This window comes from Coregonus clupeaformis, chromosome 27 (genome assembly GCF_020615455.1).
Source record: "Coregonus clupeaformis isolate EN_2021a chromosome 27, ASM2061545v1, whole genome shotgun sequence".
Classification (NCBI taxonomy): domain Eukaryota; kingdom Metazoa; phylum Chordata; class Actinopteri; order Salmoniformes; family Salmonidae; genus Coregonus; species Coregonus clupeaformis.
This window is the reverse complement of record NC_059218.1, coordinates 31,454,887-31,477,451: the sequence shown is the minus strand read 5'-3', so window position 1 is coordinate 31,477,451 and position 22,565 is coordinate 31,454,887. Positions and strand designations below refer to the sequence as shown.

General features: G+C 44.4%; 1 protein-coding gene across 4 annotated transcripts in view; it reads right to left on the bottom strand.

Annotated features, from left to right (window-relative positions):
• LOC121541788 (Kv channel-interacting protein 1-like) overlaps nucleotides 1-22,565 on the bottom strand; it is a 69,359-nt gene that overhangs the window by 21,337 nt on the left and 25,457 nt on the right. Inside the window, exon 1 of one of the 4 annotated variants that reach the window (XM_041851090.2) lies at nucleotides 19,555-19,849. The exons of the other annotated variants lie outside the window; for them this stretch is intronic. Within the exon in view, the coding sequence (XP_041707024.1) occupies nucleotides 19,555-19,615 (61 nt within the window). The 5' untranslated portion in view covers nucleotides 19,616-19,849. Of the gene's footprint in view, nucleotides 1-19,554; nucleotides 19,850-22,565 lie in introns of those variants that run through there. 4 annotated transcript variants of the gene reach the window in all.

The following is a 22,565-nucleotide window of genomic DNA, read 5'->3' as shown; positions in this document are numbered from 1 at the left end:
AATGTGTCGATCTTCGAGGGAGGGCGCCTATCAAGGGTGTTATCTCTGGGGTGGCGCAAGAAGTAAATGCAAAGGATATACGTGAAGAATTGGATCAAGTGGTTGGTGCACAACGACTGACCCGCATGGTAGATGGAGTGCGGAAGCCCACTCCATCCATTCTATTGTTTTTTTATGAAGAGTCTCTCCCTTCTCACGTGTATTTGGGTTATATGAGATTCCCTGTGAGAGCCTTCATGCCCAAACCCATGCAGTGGGAGAAATGTAAATGATTTGGTAATGTGTCAAGTGTATGTAGACGGGAGGAGTATTACATGCACCCGGATTTCTGAAGTGTCCTGTCAGAGTGAAGGAGACGGAGGTGGCAAAAATAAGGACTGTCCAGAATGTCTCCTATCCAGAGGCGTTGAGAAGACTGGAAGAAAGGCGTGAAGTTTAAGAAGTAATGGTAGTAGGAGTAGAGGCACAAGATGATGTTCCTTGTCAACAGAGGGATCCTGATATGTTGCATGTTAAGGTGAAGGTGGACTTTGTAGCGTTTATTACTTTGGTTATCAACTGACAGTGCAAACGGAGAGGAAATTGGAGAAAATAGGCATCATTCTGCAGAGGCATTACAAGGAATCCTGTCAATGAATGCTCCATCCTCACAGGCACCTGAGTCTGTGTAGGGATGTGATTTGAATGTGACTGAAGGAGTGGGATGGTTGTTTTGATTTATTTTTGTATTTTCTATTATCTCGCCCCCCCCCCCTTTTTTGCTTGTACAAAATGTGTAAAAAGTCAAGGAGTCTGAAAACTTTCCGAATGCACTGTATATCTTCAATCATTTGCAATGCCTTTGTGAGTGATATGTCAAGGACTGAGTCTGCAGCACTTTTCTCCCTTCTCACACCCCTGCTACTACTGCTGCTGCTCTGTGGCATCGCTGAGGAGCAAGCCAGTGGAGTAGGTCTTGGAGGTGGGCCAAGGATTGAGCTTCCCAGGTCCTGCATGGAGATTGTTTCTAATTCTGCACTGTAACTCAGTGCCGGATATGGGCTGGGGGCCGATCACCAGTCAGTACTGGGGGCAGAGGTAGTGCTTGGGGCCGGTGAAAAGGCAATACTGGGGCGCAGAGAACAAAACCAGGTGCTGTCTCCATCCACTGATGTTTGTGCCTTGAAAATAAAAAGTAGAGGGCTATTTAGTACACATATCCAAAACATTAATGAACATCAAATATCATTAACCGAGACTACAGTAGACTATATAATGCTGCAAACGTTTGAGCAGAGTTGAGGAGGCCTGGCCTAGCTACTCAACTCTGCTCAAACGTTGGCAACATTTTGACTAGCTGGACCCTGGACTTTGGTGTTACCAATGTGGGAAGCTTATGATTTTCTTTCTATGACAAAATGACGGTGGATCAAAAGTTGTAAAGATCTTTAGTTTAGTTGGTTGGCTTGCTTTCCCTTCATGAGTATGCTGCTAGGCTAGCTAGCCACTAGCCAGCCAAGTAGCTAGCTCTAGCTGGCTAGCTATTGTTAGCAAAACATGGCTACTCTTTTCGTCGGCTACAATAGAAAATACAACAACATGCTCCACGTGCCGAACAAGCCAGCAGCAACATTTCTGGAGTAGCCTTTCCACCGGCATCTCCACTGTGGCCCTTGTCTATTTTCTTTGCATTGTCGAACTTGTCGCGAACCCTACCCCGATTTTTCAAACAAGTGGTTGGATCGGACCCCAGCGTCTTCGCAATCTCCCTCAATGAATTGCTGGTCTTTATATAATGCATGACTAGAATCGTAGTGGAGAAGGTACTTCTGTACCTCCTCAGTCAATCGATGCTTGAAGTTGTCGTTCGCCATGTTGAATCCACACTGAATTTCGGGCTGAATCGACAAGAAGAAGAAACTTGTGTCAACCCTTCAGTTGACCAATCACGGACGAAGGGGCATAGACTTGAGCATTTTTTTTGTCTGCCCGAACAGCCGACAAACCCTAACCAAACTCCAAAACGGACAAAAACATCACAAAATGTAGTCATAACATATGCACGAACTGTACCGAACTGTTTCGGTTGGGAAGCATGCAGCTGCCTTAAAGGAGGAAGAGGAGGGACGGAGCAGGTTAGCGTTTTTTGTCATGAATCTTGTTCTGGACGCAGCTCTGCAGAGTGGTCACTACCTGGCACAGCCACAAAGTCATCAAATCTGATTTTAAACCTAACCCTAACCTTAACCCTAACCACGCTGCTAATCCTAATGCCTAACCCTAACCTTAAATTAAGCAAATGTTTGTTTTCATGAATTTGTACAATATAGCCAATTTTGAGTTTGCAGCTGGCCCATCTAGCGGAAATCACTCAGTTCTGCCTCCTGGACAAGACTCATCCCAATAAACGTCAACTTTCAGGGAGGGAGGAGGGATGAGAGGTATGGCAAATTGGACTCCCCCATGGACTTGAGGAACTGTACTGGTGGTAACTTTGTGCTTTGGGTGCCAGAGAGAGATTGATGTTGGGTAATGATGTGATGAGCTGGTGTCCTCACAAGGGGGGTGTTTATCACTCAGACAGCCTCTGGCCCACTGGAGGAGAACACGCTCAGACTAGGAAACAGACACATCAGTGCTCCTCTTAGAACACACACAGGGGCGTCATGCACCTCAAAAATCTGAGGGGGCACAAAAGTATGTGAGGATGGCTCGGGGGTGCTAGCTACCCCCCATCCATAAATTGGAGAATTTGGCATTTACAAAAACTTGAAAAACCTATTTCCTGCAATCTAGAGCCATAATCATCATGCTTAATTCTATGAATAAAATATGTCTATTTTTCTGCATATCTAAGCATATCTCTTGAGCTGTCTGTACCCTCCTGACTGGTGGTTCTTTTTTAAAGAAACTAAATATGCTTCTCTACAGCTCTGCTAAGATCTGGGTAAAAGATTGAAAGGAATGTGAGTCTTGTTCAGTACATTTAGTTATTGCTTGATTTTCTAAAGTCTACCAACCTTACCAGCAGGCATGCCAGCTAAGCTACAGTAGTTAGACAAGCTACCCACTGGGCACAGACATCAATTCAAAGTCTATTCCACGTTGGTTCAACGTCATTTCATTGAAATGACGTGGAACCAATGTTGATTCAACCAGTGTGTGCCAAGTGGGTAGCTACTCTGACTTGATTGATAGCCTAAAATGGCTTCTTGGTAGCTAATTATGAGGTTGGGCGATTGGGAACCTATCTGGACTAGCTAAAGCCAACTTCATACAATTGCTAAGTGGCTAGTAGTATTACAGAATAAACAGGACAAATCTGAGGGGGCATGTGCCCCAGTGCCCCCTATGGGCATGACGCCTCTGCACACACACATCCTGGACACTATCAACTTCAACAGGAAGATTCCATCTAGATAACAGAATCCATCTTTATCTTTATTTCCAGTCCAACTGTTAGGAGAGGGAAACTGCTGAGTGTGGAAAAGACCACAGTGGAATGACTATAAACTCACATATGCATGTGCTCACATACACACGCACGTGCACACACCCACCCACCCACATACCCACACCCACATGCACACACACAAACACACACACACACGCACACACACACACACACACACACACACACACACACACACACACACACACACACACACACACACACACACACACACACACACACACACACACACACACACACACACACACACACACACACACACACACATACACACACACATGCACACCCACATGCACATGCACATGCACACACACACACACCCGCACACACATACACACACACACACACACACACACACACACACACACACACACACACACACACACACACACACACACACACACACACACACACACACACACACACACACACACACACACACACACACACACAGGGTGTGAGGGAGGGACATGAAAATGAAGGAGATGAGACTGCTGCAGAGGAAATGGAACATGTGGAAGGTGGTCATTCGCAGAGGGAGTCAGAGAGCCCCCCCATCATTCAGACTGAAGCGACTGACTGACTGCTGTACTGACCAAATCCCTTCCTGTAACTGCTAATGAGCCACACTTGACAGATTTTACTGCATCACAATGGGTACCTCTTGGGTATAATTCAAAGCTTTAATCCCCCTACAGCTGTATCTTAAGGGCCCTACAAACGTCACGCAAACTCAGTGACAGAGCGTCGTTTTCACACATACAGTGAGGGAAAAAAGTATTTGATACCCTGCTGATTTTGTACGTTTGCCCACTGACAAAGACATGAGCAGTCTATAATTTTAATGGTAGGTTTATTTGAACAGTGAGAGACAGAATAACAAAACAAAAATCCAGAAAAACGCATGTCAAAAATGTTATAAATTGATTTGCATTTTAATGAGGGAAATAAGTATTTGACCCCTCTGCAAAACATGACTTAGTACTTGGTGGCAAAACCCTTGTTGGCAATCACAGAGGTCAGACGTTTCTTGTAGTTGGCCACCAGGTTTCACACATCTCAGGAGGGATTTTGTCCCACTCCTCTTTGCAGATCTTCTCCAAGTCATTAAGGTTTCGAGCCTGACGTTTGGCAACTCGAACCTTCAGCTCCCTCCACAGATTTTCTATGGGATTAAGGTCTGCAGACTGGCTAGGCTACTCCAGGACCTTAATGTTCTTCTTCTTGAGCCACTCCTTTGTTGCCTTGGCCGTGTGTTTTGGGTCATTGTCATGCTGGAATACCCATCCACGACCCATTTTCAATGCCCTGGCTGAGGGAAGGAGGTTCTCACCCAAGATTTGACGGTACATGGCCCCATCCATCGTCCCTTTGATGCAGTGAAGTTGTCCTGTCCCCTTAGCAGAAAAACACCCCCAAAGCATAATGTTTCCACCTCCATGTTTGATGGTGGGGATGGTGTTCTTGGGGTCATAGGCATCATTCCTCCTCCTCCAAACAATGCGAGTTGAGTTGATGCCAAAGACGTCGATTTTGGTTCCATCTGACCACAACACTTTCACCCAGTTCTCCTCTGAATCATTCAGATGTTCATTGGCAAACTTCAGACGGGCCTGTATATGTGCTTTCTTGAGCAGGGGGACCTTGCGGGCGCTGCAGGATTTCTGTCCTTCACGGCGTAGTGTGTTACCAAATGTTTTCTTGGTGACTATTTCCCAGCTGCCTTGAGATCATTGACAAGATCCTCCCGTGTAGTTCTGGGCTGATTCCTCACCGTTCTCATGATCATTGCAACTCTCTCATGAGATTGACAGTTCTTTTGTGTTTCTTCCTCCCTTTAAGAGTGTGCTCCTAATCTCAGCTTGTTACCTGTATAAAAGACACCTGGAAGCCAGAAATCTTTCTGATTGAGAGTGGGTCAAATACTTATTTCCCTAATTAAAATGCAAATCAATTTATAACATTTTTTACATGTGTTTTTCTGGATTTTTTTGTTGTTATTCTGTCTCTCACTGTTCAAATAAACCTACCATTAAAATTATAGACTGATCATTTCTTTGTCAGTGGGCAAACGTACAAAATCAGCAGGGGATCAAATACCTTTTTCCCTCACTGTAGTTCTACATACTTTCACCTTTATTTGACCAAGCCAGTTGAGAACAAGTTCTCATTTACAACTGCGACCTGGCCAAGATAAAGCAAAGCAGTGCGATAAAAACAACAACATAGAGTTACATATGGGGTAAAACAAAACATAATGTCAAAAATACACCAGAAAATATATATACAGTGTGTGCAAATGTAGCAAGTTATGGAGGTAAGGCAATAAAGAGGCCATAGTGCAAAATAAATTACAATTAGTATTAACACTGGAATGATAGATGTGTAAGAGATTATGTGGGCGGCAGGTAGCTTAGTGGTTAAGAGCATAGTGCCAGTAACCGAAAGGTCGCTGGTTCTAATCCCCGAGCCGACTAGGTGAAAAATCTGTCTATATGCCCTTGAGCAAGGCACTTAACCCTAATTGCTCCTGTAAGTCGCTCTGGATAAGAGCGTCTGCTAAAATGACAAAAAAACAACAACAAAAATGTGCAAATAGAGATACTGGGGTGCAAATTAGCAAAATAAATAACAATATGAGGTAGTTGGGTGGGCTAATTTCAGATGGGCTGTGTACAGGTGCAGTGATCGGTAAGGTGCTCTGACAACTGATGCTTAAAGTTAGTGAGGGAGATAAAGAGTCTACAGCTTCAGAGATTTTTGCAATTCGTTCCAGTCATTGGCAGCAGAGAACTGGAAGGAATGGCGGCCAAAGGAGGTGTTGGCTTTGGGGATGACCAGTGATATATACCTGCTGGAGCGCATACTACAGGTGGGTGTTGCTATGGTGACCAATGAGCTAAGATAAGGCGGGGATTTGCCTAGCAGTGATTTATAGATGGCCTGGAGCCAGTGGGTTTGGCGACGAATATGTAGTGAGGACCAGCCAACAAGAGCGTACAGGTCACAGTGGTGGGTAGTATGTGGGGCTTTGGTGACAAAACGGATGGCACTGTGATAGACTACATCCAATTTGCTGAGTAGAGTGTTGGAGGCTATTTTGTAAATGACATCACCGAAGTCAAGGATCGGTAGGATAGTCAGTTTTACGAGGGCATGTTTGGCAGCATGAGTGAAGGAGGCTTTGTTGCGAAATAGGAAGCCGATTCTAGATTTAATTTTGGATTGGAGATGCTTAATGTGAGTCTGGAAGAAGAGTTTACAGTCTAACCAGACACCTAGGTATTTGTAGTTGTCCACATACTCTAGGTCAGACCCGTCGAGAGTAGTGATTCTAGTCGGGTAGGCGGGTGCCAGCAGCGTTCGATTGAAGAGCATGCATTTAGTTTTACTAGTGTTTAAGAGCAGTTGGAGGCTACTGAAGGAGTGTTGTATGGCATTGAAGCTCGTTTGGAGGTTTGTTAACACAGTGTCCAATGAACAAAATGGTGTTGTCTGCGTAGAGGTGGATCTGAGAGTCACCAGCAGCAAGAGCGGCATCATTGATATACACAGAGAAAAGAGTCGGCCCAAGAATTGAACCCTGTGGCACCCCCATGGAGACTGCCATAGGTCCAGACAACAGGCCCTCCGATTTGACACATTGAACTCTATCTGAGAAGTAGTTGGTGAACCAGGCGAGGCAGTCATTTGAGAAACCAAGGCTATTTAGTCTGCCAATAAGAATGTGGTAGTTGACAGAGTCGAAAGCCTTGGCCAGGTCGATGAAGACGGCTGCACAGTACTGTCTATTATCGATCGCGGTTATAATATCGTTTAGGACCTTGAGCGTGGCTGAGGTGCACCCATGCCCAGCTCGGAAACCGGATTGCATAGCTTAGAAGGTACGGTGGGAATCGAAATGGTCGGTGATCTGTTTGTTAACTTGGCTTTCAAAAACTTTCGAAAGGCAGGGCAGGATGGATATAGGTATGTAACAGTTTGGATCTAGAGTGTCACCCCCTTTGAAGAGGGGGATGACCGCGGCAGCTTTCCAATCTCTGGGGATCTCAGACGTTACGAAGAGAGGTTGAACAGGCTAGTAATAGGGGTTGCGACTATTTCGGCGAATCTTGATATGTTTTTTGGCTCTCCTCAAGGATGTGTTTTGTCGCCACTCCTGTACATCTTGTACACTAATAGTTGTACTAGTTCCCATCCTGACAGACACCTCGTTAAGTTCGCTGATAAAATTTTATTTTATTTTATTTTATTTTATTTGATGACACTGCCTTGATCAGCCTGTTGTATGATGATGAGGTAGAGCTGCTGCTTTCAAGGAGCGGGACTCTAACCCGGACGCTTATAAGAAATCCCGCTATGCCTTCCGACGAACCATCAAACAGAGTCAATACAGGACTAAGATTGAATCGTACTACACCGGCTCTGACGCTCGTCGGATGTGGCAGGGCTTGAAAACTATTACAGACTACAAAGGGAAGCACAGCCGCGAGCTGCCCAGTGACGCAAGACTTCCAGACGAGCTAAACCACTTCTATGCTCGCTTCGAGGCAAGCAACACTGAAGCATGCATGAGAGCACCAGCTGTTCCGGATGACTATGTGATCACGCTCTCCGTAGCCGATGTGAGTAAGACTTTTAAGCAGGCTAACATTCACAAGGCCGCAGGGCCAGACGGATTACCAGGACGTGTACTCCGAGCATGTGCTGACCAACTGGCAAGTGTCTTCACTGACATTTTCAACATGTCCCTGACTGAGTCTGTAATACCAACATGTTTCAAGCAGACCACCATAGTCCCCGTGCCCAAGGACTCTAAGATAACCTGCCTAAATGACTACCGACCCGTAGCACTGACGTCTGTAGCCATGAAGTGCTTTGAAAGGCTGGTCATGGCTCACATCAACACCATTATCCCAGAAACCCTAGACCCACTCCAATTTGCATACCGCCCCAACAGATCCACAGATGATGCAATCTCTATTGCACTCCACACTGCCCTTTCCCACCTGGACAAGAGGAACACCTACGTGAGAATGCTATTCATTGACTACAGCTCAGTATTCAACACCATAGTGCCCTCAAAGCTCATCACTAAGCTAAGGATCCTGGGACTAAACACCTCTGCAACTGGATCCTGGACTTCCTGACGGGCCGCCCCCAGGTGGTAAGGGTAGGTAACAACACATCTGCCACACTGATCCTCAACACGGGGGCCCCTCAGGGGTGCGTGCTCAGTCCACTCCTGTACTCCATGTTCACCCATGACTGCATGGCCAGGCACGACTCCAACACCATCATTAAGTTTGCCGACGACACAACAGTGGTAGGCCTGATCAACGACAACGATGAGACAGCCTATAGGGAGGAGGTCAGAGACCTGGCCATGTGGTGCCAGGATAACAACCTCTCCCTCAACGTGACCAAGACAAAGGAGATGATTGTGGATTACAGGAAAAAAAAGAGGACTGAGCACGACCCCATTCTCATCGACAGGGCTGTAGTGGAACAGGTTGAGAGCTTCAAGTTCCTTGGTGTCCACATCACCAACGAACTATCATGGTCCAAACACACCAAAACAGTCGTGAAGAGGGCACGACAAAGCCTATTCCCCCTCAGGAGACTGAAAAGATTTGGCATGGGTCCTCAGATCCTCAAAAAATTCTACAGCTGCACCATCGAGAGCATCCTGACTGGTTGCATCACCGCCTGGTATGGCAACTGCTTGGCCTCCGACTGCAAGGCACTACAGAGGGTAGTGCGTACGGCCCAGTACATCACTGGGGCCAAGCTTCCTGCCATCCAGGACCTCTATACCAGGCGGTGTCAGAGGAAGGCCCTCAAAATTGTCAAAGAGTCCAGCCACCCTAGTCATAGACTGTTCTCTCTGCTACCGCACGGCAAGCAGTACCGGAGCACCAAGTCTAGGTCCAAAAGACTTCTCAACAGCTTCTACCCCCAAGCCATACGACTCCTGAACAGCTAATCATGGCTACCCGGACTATTTGCACTGCCCCCCCCCACCCCATCTTTTTACGCTGCTGCTACTCTGTTAATTATTTATGCATAGTCACTTTAACTCTACCCACATGTACATATTACTTCAACTACCTCAACTAGCCGGTGCCCCCGCACATTGACTCTGCACCGGTACCCCCCTGTATATATAGCCTCCCTACTGTTATTTTATTTTACTTCTGCTCTTTTTTTCTCAACACTTTTTTGTCTTATTCTACTTTTTTATTAAAAATAAATGCACTGTTGGTTAAGGGCTGTAAGTAAGCATTTCACTGTAATGTCTGCACCTGTTGTATTCGGCGCATGTGGCCAATAAAATTTGATTTGATTTGATTTGATGACACTGCCTTGATCAGCCTGTTGCATGATGATGAGGAACATCGTGGCCCAGTCCTAAATGACTTTGTAGAGTGGTGTGACGAATCACACTTGGTCCTCAATACCAACAAGACCAAAGAGATGTGCATAGACTTCAGGAAGCATACAACACCTACCTCTGCAACATCTATCAGAGGTCAGAACACAGAGATTGTAGAGGAATACAAATATCTGGGTGTCCTCTTGGACAATAAGCTTCAGTGGAGTAAATGTACAGACCTGACCTACAAAAAGAGTCAACAGAGACTGTACTTTCTCAAAAAGCTGGGATCTTTTCATGTTGACTGTACTATACTGACTCTGTTTAAAAATCTTTCATTGAGAGTATTTTAACGTTTTGTATTGTTTGTTAGTTTGGCAATGCCACTGTCAGCCAGAGAAAAATGCTGAGAAGGATTATCACCACAGCAAGCAAGGTACTTGGAGTCAAACAGACAGGCCTGGATGAGATCTTTAAGGTCAGGGCCCTCCGCAAGGCTCACAAAATCATTTTAGACCCAAGCCACCACCTGTACCCAGACTTTGAACTACTCCCCTCTGGGTGCAGGTATAGGGCACTCCTCGGTAGTAAAAACAGAACTAGACAATCAATTGTGCCAGGTGTAATATCCCTCCTAAATAGCTCAGGTTAGTAAGGCCAGCAGGCTAGACTTTTTTTATTGGTATGTAACTGTTCTGAAAGTTGTATTGTCAATTTAGTTTTGTATTTAAAATGCCACTTTAAACGTGTACATGCCACTTTAAAAATGTCCCCACGAGAACAATAAAGTCAGTAAAGTAGAGGGTTAAGTCCTCTGCTAATTACTGTATCAGCGAGACATTATTTAATTTGAATCCATTCTTGAACTGATCAAATGATGATTTCAGTGAATTCAGATCGCTTATCAGTACCAAAACTGATCATGCAGTTGAAGAGGACAGACTACAGGTTTATGATCATCTGGATTAAAGATGATGAGGTAATGAAGCGTACACGTTAGAGGGCTCTTCTACAGGAGACAGACTTCAAACACTCTCACCACAGACTCAGTCTCACAAAGACCCTCCTTCTCACTAACTTTGTTACAAGATATATCTTTATCACACTCTATGTGAAGTTAATTTACTGTGATTTCTGTGAAATTGGCAACTTCTTAAAAAGACCGGTGAGAATGTATCCTCCTTCTCTATCCTGGTCCCCCTCTCTTCCAATATTGGTTATTATACTCCTCCCCTTGTTTTAATTTCCACTTTACCTCTTGGTCGATACACTCTCTCAATCCTTCAATCCTTCTCACCAATCTCTCCTTCACTCTTTCTCTCCCTCACTGTTTCAATCTGATGTTTTGGACATTTTTGTCATCGAGATAAGCAACGTTTTGAACATAGGCACTAATTGAATACATTTATTAAAAAGATGAACATATAAACCAGCAAAGCGCATGCGTAAACTCTCCTCCCACATAAACCAACATTGGTAAGGAGAGCTTCACTGAATGCGTGTGTGGTTGGCTTGTTGTTCTGTGTGTTTATGGTGATCAATTAACAGTCGTCCTGACTGAACAAGATTGACATCATGGATACTGACAGGCTACTTACTATAAAACTCTTTATTTTTTATTTAGTTTTATTTAACCTTTATTTAACTAGGCAAGTCAGTTAAGAACAAATTATTATTTACAATGGCGAACTACCAAATGGGGCTGGGATAAAAAATAAAAAACAAAGGACAAAACACACATCACGACAAGAGAGACACAACAACATTACATAAAGAGAGACCTAAGACAACAACATAGCATGGTAGCAACAACAACATGACAACAACATGGTCGCAACACCACATGGCAGTAGCACAACATTGAAGCAGCACAACATGGTAGCAGCACAAATGGTACAAACATTATTGGGCACAGACAGCAGCACAAAGGTAAGATGGTAGAGACAACAATACAGTTGAAGTCGAAAGTTTACATACACCTTAGCCAAATACAGTGAGGGAAAAAAGTATTTGATCCCCTGCTGATTTTGTACATTTGCCCACTGACAAAGACATGATCAGTCTATAATTTTAATGGTAGGTTTATTTGAACAGTGAGAGACAGAATAACAACACAAAAATCCAGAAAAACGCATGTCAAAAATGTTATAAATTGATTTGCATTTTAATGAGGGAAATAAGTATTTGACCCCTCTGCAAAACATGACTTAGTACTTGGTGGCAAAACCCTTGTTGGCAATCACAGATGTCAGATGTTTCTTGTAGTTGGCCACCAGGTTTGCACACATCTCAGGAGGGATTTTGTCCCACTCCTCTTTGCAGATCTTCTCCAAGTCATTAAGGTTTCGAGCCTGACGTTTGGCAACTCGAACCTTCAGCTCCCTCCACAGATTTTCTATGGGATTAAGGTCTGGAGACTGGCTAGGCCACTCCAGGACCTTAATGAGCTTCTTCTGAGCCACTCCTTTGTTGCCTTGGCCGTGTGTTTTGGGTCATTGTCATGCTGGAATACCCATCCACGACCCATTTTCAATGCCCTGGCTGAGGGAAGGAGGTTCTCACCCAACATTTGACGGTACATGGCCCCGTCCATCGTCCCTTTGATGCGGTGAAGTTGTCCTGTCCCCTTAGAAGAAAAACACCCCCAAAGCATAATGTTTCCACCTCCATGTTTGACGGTGGGGATGGTGTTCTTGGGGTCATAGGCAGCATTCCTCCTCCTCCAAACACGGCGAGTTGATGCCAAAGAGCTCGATTTTGGTTCCATCTGACCACAACACTTTCACCCAGTTCTCCTCTGAATCATTCAGATGTTCATTGACAAACTTCAGACGGGCCTGTATATGTGCTTTCTTGAGCAGGGGGACCTTGCGGGCACTGCAGGATTTCTGTCCTTCACGGCGTAGTGTGTTACCAATTGTTTTCTTGGTGACTATGGTCCCAGCTGCCTTGAGATCATTGACAAGATCCTCCCGTGTAGTTGTGGGCTGATTCCTCACCGTTCTCATGATCATTGCAACTGCACGAGGTGAGATCTTGCATGGAGCCCCGGGCCGAGGGAGATTGACAGTTATTTTGTGTTTCTTCCATTTACGAATAATCGCACCAACTGTTGTCACCTTCTCACCAAGCTGCTTGGCGATGGTCTTGTAGGCCATTCCAGCCTTGTGTAGGTCTACTATCTTGTCCCTGACATCCTTGGAGAGCTCTTTGGTCTTGGCCATGGTGGAGAGTTTGGAATCTGATTGATTGATTGCTTCTGTGGACAGGTGTCTTTTATACAGATAACAAGCTGAGATTAGGAGCACTCCCTTTAAGAGTGTACTCCTAATCTCAGCTCGTTACCTGTATAAAAGGCACCTGGGAGCCAGAAATCTTTCTGATTGAGAGGGGGTCAAATACTTATTTCCCTCATTAAAATGCAAATCAATTTATAACATTTTTCACATGCGTTTTTCTGGATTTTTTTTGTTATTCTGTCTCTCACGGTTCAAATAAACCTACCATTAAAATTATAGACTGATAATTTCTTTTTCAGTGGGCAAACTTACAAAATCAGCAGGGGATCAAATACTTTTTTCCCTAACTGGACATTTAAACTCAGTTTTTCACAATTCCTGGCATTTAATCCTAGTAAAAATTCCCTGTCTTAGGTCAATTAGGATCACCACTTTATTTTAAGATTTTGATATGTCAGAATAATAGTAGAGAGAATGATTTATTTCAGCTTTAATTTATTTAATCACATTCCCAGTGGGTCAGAAGTTTACATACACTCAATTAGTATTTGGTAGCATTGCCTTTAAATTGTTTAACTTGGGTCAAACGTTTCGGGTAGCCTTCCACAAGCTTCCCACAGTAAGTTGGGTAAATTTTGGCCCATTCCTCCTGACAGAGCTTGTGTAACTGAGTCAGGTTTGTAGGCCTCCTTGCTCACACACGCTTTTTCAGTTCTGCCCACAAACTTTCTATAGGATTGAGGTCAGGGCTTTGTGATGGCCACTCCAATACCTTGACTTTGTTGTCCTTAAGCCATTTTGCCACAACTTTGGAAGTATGCTTGGGGTCATTGTCCATTTGGAAGACCCATTTGCGACCAAGCTTTAACTTCCTGACTGATGTCTTGAGATGTTGCTTCAATATATCCACATAATTATCCTTCCTCATGATGCCATCTATTTTGTGAAGTGCACCAGTCCCTCCTGGCATGATGCTGCCACTCCCGTGCTTCATGGTTGGGATGTGGTTCTTCGGCTTGCAAGCCTACCCCCCTTTTCCTCCAAATATAACAATGGTCATCATTGCCAAACAGTTCTATTTTTGTTTCATCAGACCAGAGGACATTTCTCCAAAAAGTACGATCTTTGTCCCCATGTGCAGTTGCAAACCGTAGTCTGGCTTTTTTTATGCCGTTTTTGGAGCAGCGGCTTCTTCCTTGCTGAGCGGCCTTTCAGGTTATGTCGATATAGGACTCGTTTTACTGTGGATATAGATACTTTTGTACCTGTTTCCTCCAGCATCTTCACAAGGTCCTTTGCTGTTGTTCTGGGATTGATTTGCACTTTTCACACCAAAGTACGTTTATCTCTAGGAGACAGAACACGTCTCCTTCCTGAGCGGTATGACGGCTGCGTGATCCCATGGTGTTTATACTTGCGTACTATTGTTTGTACAGATGAACGTGGTACCTTCAGGCATTTGGAAATTGCTCCCAAGGCCTTGGCTGATTTCTTTTGATTTGCCCATGATGTCAAGCAAAGAGGCACTGAGTTTGAAGGTAGGCCTTGAAATACATCCACAGGTACAGCTCCAATTGACTCAAATGATGTCAATTAGCCTATCAGAAGCTTCTAAAGCCATTACATCATTTTCTGGAATTTCCCAAGCTGTTTATTGTACGGTCAACTTAGTGTATGTAAACTTCTGACCCACTGGAATTGTGATACAGTGAATTATAAGTGAAATAATCTGTCTGTAAATAATTGTTGGAAAAATTACTTGTGTCATGCACAAAGTAGATGTCCTAACCGATTTGCCAAAACTATAGTTTGTTAACAGGAAATGTGTGGAGTGGTTGAAAAACGAGTTTTAATGACTCCAATCTAAGTGTATGAAAATGTCCGACTTCAACTGTACATCATGCGAAGCAACCACAACTGTCAGTAAGAGTGTCCATGATTGAATCTTTGAATGAAGAGACTGAGATAAAACTGTCCAGTTTGAGTGTTTTATGCAGCTCGTTCCAGTCGCTAGCTGCAGCGAACTGAAAAGAGGAGCGACCCAGGGATGTGTGTGCTTTGGGGACCTTTAACAGAATGTGACTGGCAGAACGGGTGTTGTATGTGGAGGATGAGGGCTGCAGTAGGTATCTCAGTATAGAGTGCAGTGATCTGTCCTATAAGGAGCATCGGTGGCAAATCTGATGGCCGAATGGTAAAGAACATCTAGCCGCTCGAGAGCACCCTTACCTGCCGATCTATAAATTACATCTCCGTAATCTAGCATGGGTAGGATGGTCATCTGAATCAGGGTTAGTTTGGCAGCTTGGGTGAAAGAGGAGCGATTACGATAGAGGAAACTAAGTTAGATTTAACCTTAGCCTGCAGCTTTGATATGTGCTGATAGAAGGACTAGCCATACTCCCAAGTACTTGTATGAGGTGACTACCTCAAGCTCTAAACCCTCATGAAGAAGAGCGCAGAGGACAACCTGAATAACATCAGTTAATTACTTATAGAGTCATTAACACACATTTAGGGAAAGAGGGGGAGAAAGATAAGGTGGGAATGAAAGAGGATGAAAAGAGGGTAGGAGATAGTGGGTGGTAGGATGGAGTGAACGTGTGAAAACGAAGCAGGCTGTAGTGATGATGAAAAAAGGAGGGAGGCGAGGGAGAGAGAGTGAAAGAGAGGAGAGGATGACACAAACACATGGAGGCAGAGAACAATAGAGGAATCCAGATTACACTCTTAGAAAAAAGGGTTCCAAAAGGGTTCTTCAGTTGTCCCGATAGGAGAACCCTTTTTGGTTCTAAGTAGAACCCTTTTTGGTTCTAGGTAGAACCCTTTTGGGTTCCATGTAGAACCCTCTGTGAAAAGGGTTCTACATGGAACCCAAATGGGTTCTACCTGGAACCCAAAGGGTTCTACCTGGAACCAAAAAGGGTTCTTCAAAGGGTTCTCCTATGGGGACAGCCGAAGAACCCTTTTAGGTTCTAGATAGCTCCTTTTTTTCTAAGAGTGTATGGAACATGGGACAGGGATGAGAAGAACCGGGTGGAAGATTTCATCACAGAGAAAGAGAACCTCATCAGACCGAGCCCAGTAAGATGGTGAGGGAACATACCCTCATTCTGCTCAGCCTGGTTACATGGAGAAACCAGCTAGGCCTCTCAATACTAACATGACCTCAATACTTCTATCCTACACAAACCTAAATACTGCCACAACTACTGTCTGATTAATAATGCACAACATTGCCTACGGACAGAGCTTCAAAAACATATATCACTGCAAAAACAAACCCAATTAACTGAAAGACAAACATTCCCATGACTGAGTCCCATGGTGACAGGACCAAATAAAACCTCAGTGGAAATAGGTTTTTAATCAGTCAGTCACAATCATGAAACATCTCCCATGAGTCACAACCAGGTCCAAACTGGACTGGACACAGGTTTGTGGGTAAATCAGACAGTCAGAGAGAGTGTCAGAGATAAGTACTTAATGAGTAATGGTCTAGATCCCCAAGGCGGCACTAGGTGACTGTATATCTGACATGCTGTAAGCACCTCTGGGTCACACAAGCCATCTCTCCTCCCCAGAAGAAAAACACACTCCATCTCTCCTCCCCAGTACAAAAACACACTCCATCTCTCCTCCCCTGTAGAAAAACAAGCTGTCTGAAGGAGATTTTTCTCTCACAAACTGCTGAAGGAGATTGGATGTGATAGTGATGGTCAAATGATTTACCATGCGTTGCCAAGTGATTTTTTAGATTAATCTGAATATATAATTGCGTCTAATCTCTGGGAAGCAAGGTCACATGATCAAAACTAACGTCAGCCCTAATCACTGGCAGGATTTTAATCAAGGAGATCAATCCTCCTAATTGATAGCCCGTGAGATTATGTATGCATGCAGAATTGTCAACCTCAGCCCCAAGCCATAACTAATATAGCATTAAAATGTTTAAGATTGTCAACAGTTTGGAAATGGGTTTTTAATTTAAACGAAGATGTTGTACCCTATGTCTGCATTCTGTTAACATGTACCCCAAAATCTACTATTCATTTTAAACATTTGTCCCATTTTAAAACAAGAAAACAAACTATTTTCACAATTTTATTACAGAGAAGTCTGGGCAAAATGTCCATATCCCCCAGTATACATCCTCCCACTACACATGAGGTATTTGTAGAAAGCCATGCCTAACATGGGTCTGGTGGCGGACCTCATGCAATACCACACTGTGTGACTCATTGCAGTGGTCCCTAGATTGTGTGTACTCCATAGCAGTGGTTCCCAAACTGTGGGGCGCGGGGGTTGCGAGGGGTCGGCAGGGGGGGCATGTCAGTCTTTGCATACCTTAGAGAGCTATTTAGAACTTGTCAGAAATGTCCAGATCAACTAGCCATGTCAGCTAACGTTTTTTAGCTAGGTTTCTTAGCCCATAGCTTTTGTAGTAATGTTCGAGTCACTCAAATATTACATGAATACACATTAAACATGGAAAAATATATAGAATTGCAAGAATATGAGCTTTAAAACTGCAAAATGTTCTCTCCACCCCATGACAAAATGTGTATAATTGCAGGAAATAAGCCTTAAACCTGCAAGTTTTTCTCTCCCCCAACAGTGCTTGTGCCCATAGAAATAGACTTGGCGCGCGCAGGTGGGGCGCGGGATGTTCCCCAATGCTGGAAGGGGGGCCTGAGTGAAAAGTTTGGGAACCATGCTCCTTATCATAGCTCCATAACTTCATCATCCATTCAATAGGCACCACAGAGTATTGTTCACATTCCCCTTTTATGCCCCCACAACCCTGCAGTCTCCATGACAACGGCCCTCTCAAGCATATGGACAGGAAGAGGTATGAGATGTGAGCTGAGTGCTAATGTACATGCTCACATACAAAAACACACACACACAAACACAAACACACACACACACACTCTGTTTCTCTCCCGAGTACACATGCATTCGCATCTATGCACACACAAGCAAGTGCTCACCCACGCAGGCACACACGCACACACACTGTAATGAAAAGCCATTGAGTCATGGGCAATGATTCTGAACCCTGTCTTTCTCAAGGGCGTCCTTATATACATGTGACACAATTTCTCAACCATGAACGTGGGACAGCTATGTGCACCCCAACAAAAAATGCCACATATTTCACAGAGGTCTCCCCTGATCACTGTTCCTCAGTCTCCTCTGTTTAAACGTATGTGTCAGTAATGCTATCCATCTCTCCCTCCTTTATTCTGTTAGTCACTCTAATTTTCTCTGTTGTGCCGTCCCTTGATTTCTCATTCTGTCCATACTTGTTACTGTACAACCATTAGGGCAGCAGGAGTGAAAGTCATTCCTATATGTTTGTCTGTCAGCAGTAATGGAATTAGTTGATGTGGGTCTATTGTCCTTCATTTGCCTCCTTATTGACTTAATGTATCTATCCGTCTGTCTATCAGACATATTAGAGAAGGTAACCCTTTGTGAAGCCCACAAGTGTAATGCATTATAATGTTGCAACTAAAGCAGTCTAAGAAGTTCTCCCTTATATTGTCATATTATCATCTCATTGTGATGAGTTATGATCTGAATCGATATTCATTGACCATCAGATTTAAACAATAAAGTCACAGAGAACAATCCAACAGATTACGATCTGATAATAAAACATCAGCTCAGGCTTGTCACAAATAATAGCATTGTACATGCCAGCTTTAAGTACGTGTCTTACCATAGAGACTAAGACATATCACAGCCATGCTGATGGTTATTCACTCAGTCATGAGTGTGTAGTTCAGGTGCTCTATTCTGTTTGGGTGTCCGTGCGCGTCAGTCATTATTGTCTTTCTATGTGTCTTTCTCTTTTGAGTTTGTTGTTCTCTGTCCTCATTTCTCTGTCTCTGGTCTCTCTGTCTCTCTGGTCTATCTCTCTGGTCTGTCTGTCTGTCTCTCTGGTCTGTCTCTCTGTCTCTCTGGTCTGTCTATCTCTCTGGTCTCTCTGTCTCTCTGGTCTGTCTATCTCTCTGATCTCTCTGTCTCTCTGGTCTGTCTCTCTGTCTCTCTGGTCTGTCTGTCTCTCTGGTCTCTCTGTCTCTCTGGTCTGTCTATCTCTCTGGTCTCTCTGTCTCTCTGGTCTGTCTCTCTGTCTCTCTGGTCTGTCTGTCTCTCTGGTCTCTCGGCCTCGCTGGTCTGTCTGTCTGTCTCTCTGGTCTCTCTGTCTCTCTGGTCTGTCTGTCTCTCTGGTCTTTCTGTCTCTCTGGTCTGTCTGTCTGTCTCTCTGGTCTGTCTGTCTCTCTGGTCTGTCTGTCTCTCTGGTCATCTGTCTCTGGTCTGTCTGTCTGTCTGTCTGTCTGTCTGTCTGTCTGTCTGTCTCTCTGGTCTGTCTGTCTCTCTGGTCTGTCTGTCTGTCTCTCTGGTCTGTCTGTCTGTCTGTCTCTGTTGTGTCTGTTGTTTCTGTCTCTCTGTTTGTCTGGCTGATGTTGTTGACGTACCTCTGGACGGTCGTCTCCTCTGCTTGGTCTGCATGGTCAAAGTGCCAACCACTGCGCCCATGTTGTCGCCGTGAAAACCCACTTGTTCAAACAAATAACTGAGCAGTCCTCCTCTCTCTATTTTTCTTCCCTTTTCTGTCCTTCTCCCTCTCTATCTCTCTGAATAAGCCCCCGTCCCCCCGTCCCCCCCTTGTCTCGTCTCTCAGTCTGGTCCACGTTGGGTCTCTCTATGGTGGTGCCCGCGTTCATTTACCGTCGTTTCTGTGAGAATGAAAGATAGCTGAAATTCTCCTTCCCCAAATGCACACAAGCTGCTCCTGCTTCTCCATGCCCCTCCCACCCTTCTTTCCACTCCTCGGTCACCGCTCTCTCTCTTTCCCTCTCTTTCACTCTCCATTCCTCCCTCCTTCCCTCTACCACCCTCCATCCTTCCCTCTCTCTACGCAGTGTCAATAACTGTTGCTGTGCTCACATCCCCATACTAGTGAATGGTATGGATGTAGAGTATGTAAGGCTGAGAGTGTTCCATACTTTCCACATTTCACTATGGTCCTGCATCTTCTCTCCATATTACCTTCCCTCCATGTCTACCCTATGACAGAGTGGAATATCTAAAGCTAAGTGGGCCTCTCCTCCTGTTACCTTAGAGCTCTCTGTATCTCTAGTCCCCACACATACACACACACACACACACACACACACACACACACACACACACACACACACACACACACACACAGGGATAAGTGAGAAGTGATTATGTAAAATACCCCTCTGCTCCTCTTTTTGCATGATTGCTTCGACATAAGGCAGTGTCCTGCCTTGGTTTTGGATGTTACATGTGTATCTTGCCTGAGAACAGCATGTCAGTGCCAGCTAGGAAGAATGAAAAGGGGAGATGTGGATTCTTCATTTCATGAGAAAAAAGATAAAGATGGAAATTATAACGACGACTGATTTTATGTAAAAACGAAGACACAATCCCATGTACCCACCCACACACAGAGTTGTGTATGCATGTAAGCATGTAAGCATGTACGCACGTAAACACACACTCACGTATGCACGCACGCACATGCTGTGTGTGTGTGTCTCAGAGAGCAGCCCAGTTCCTCCAGCTGGAGTGTCCTTCTCTATCTCTAATGGTCTGTATAAATAGCTGCTTGTTTTTGGTCCCCTCCTTGTCTGACGTTTGCTCTCATTAAGTGAGAGGGTTGAGATGACCCCACTAACTACTCCCAATACAGAGAGAGCGAGCGAGAGAGAGAGAGAGAGAGAGAGAGAGAGAGAGAGAGAGAGAGAGAGAGAGAGAGAGAGAGAGAGAGAGAGAGAGAGAGAGAGAGAGAGAGAGAGAGAGAGAGAGAGAGAGAGAGAGATGAGAAAGAGGAGGGAGGGATATGGGAAAAGAAGGAGAGGGAGTAGGGATATATGTGAGAGAGCAGAGGGGGGGTGTTCTTCAAGTCAAATCAAAACTTCACATCCTAATTAATGATAAGAAAAACAAACTATTTTGAGGACTGAGATTCCGATTCTTCCCAATTATGGTGAATTTCTGTCTGCAGAGCACAGTGCTGCCTATTAGAGACTAGTACAGTCATTCATCTGCACATGACAGGATTCTACTCAACCCTTGCTCTGCTCTCTGTTGCATTCGAGTGGTGAATATTGTTTTGCATAACTTTCATGGTTCTACATGCTGTGGGAATATATAAGTAACTGTATTATTATGATGATGGGCACAATTGGTATTCAGAGAGGGGGAATAGGGAGAGAAGAGAAATAGAGAGGGGGGTAGTAGTAAGTTGTTAGAGAGACTGAATCCCCTCTGGGCTTGATTTATGTGTAAGATAAATATTAGGGAATTCAGAGCCTCCCCATACCTAGCCAGCTGTGTCTGCTTCTTACCACTCCATTCATAGACAGTCCTCTCACAACCACTCTAATCCAGTCTATTCAGTCCTTAAGCAGGCCATCAAAATCAGGCCCCTCACTATAGAAGTTAATCTGAACCAGGCATGCGCAGAAACAAAGAAATCAACCATGACCAGCCTACTAAGGATCCAGACTCAGAGGCATGCAACAGCACCCCTATCTTCATTTTGAGACAGACCAACAGACCAACAGACAGACAGACAGACAGACAGACAGACAGACTGACTGACTGACAGAGACAGACGGAGAGGAGTTACAATAAGACAAGACATTTCCCACCAGAAAGCTCCAGGGGATTTGAAGGAAGGGCTTCAAACATTCTGAGGGGTTTTGTGTTTTTTGCCCAGAATTTTATAATTCTGTACCAACACTGTAAAACTTCTCTCTCTCTCTCTCTCTCTCTCTCTCTCTCTCTCTCTCTCTCTCTCTCTCTGTGTGTGTGTGTGTGTGTGTGTGTGTGTGTATGTGTGTGTCAGTGTTCTAAAAAAATCTCCCATTGTTTAAAAATGCATTCCCTCTCTTTTTTCTACCCCGTTCAACTTTCTCTTCTGTTCTCCCTCTCTCTCAAATAGCAAAAAGACTGGAAGGCTTGGAGAAGAGGGAGAGGGAGAACAAGTGGGCGAAAACAAAGTGCATAGATACATCAAATGGTTATATGATACATTGATTCTATCCCATTAATTCTATTGGACAGTCTGTTGATAACTATGATGAGAAGAGGTCCAACAGCCAACGACCCTAACCCTTGATGATATCAATAGCTAATATATTCAGTATTCCCTTTACATCAGTTTGTGTTATGGCTGTCCTTGGGCTCTGTCAGATGCTGTTTGTACGAATCTCAGTATTGACAATAGATCAGTGTTGCTCCACTAGTTTGAAACACTGTCATGTATGTCAACATGGCTAAGCCAGTGGAAGTAAATGATCAGGCAGTGTTAGTATAGCCAATCATCTGAAAGACAACAGGTTGCACACACTTTCACTTGAAAGCTAACATTACAGTCTCTTAGTTACTAAACTAAGCATGTTTTTAGGTCAAAATTAATCTGTGTTGTGAGGCTGTGTTTGTGTGTGTG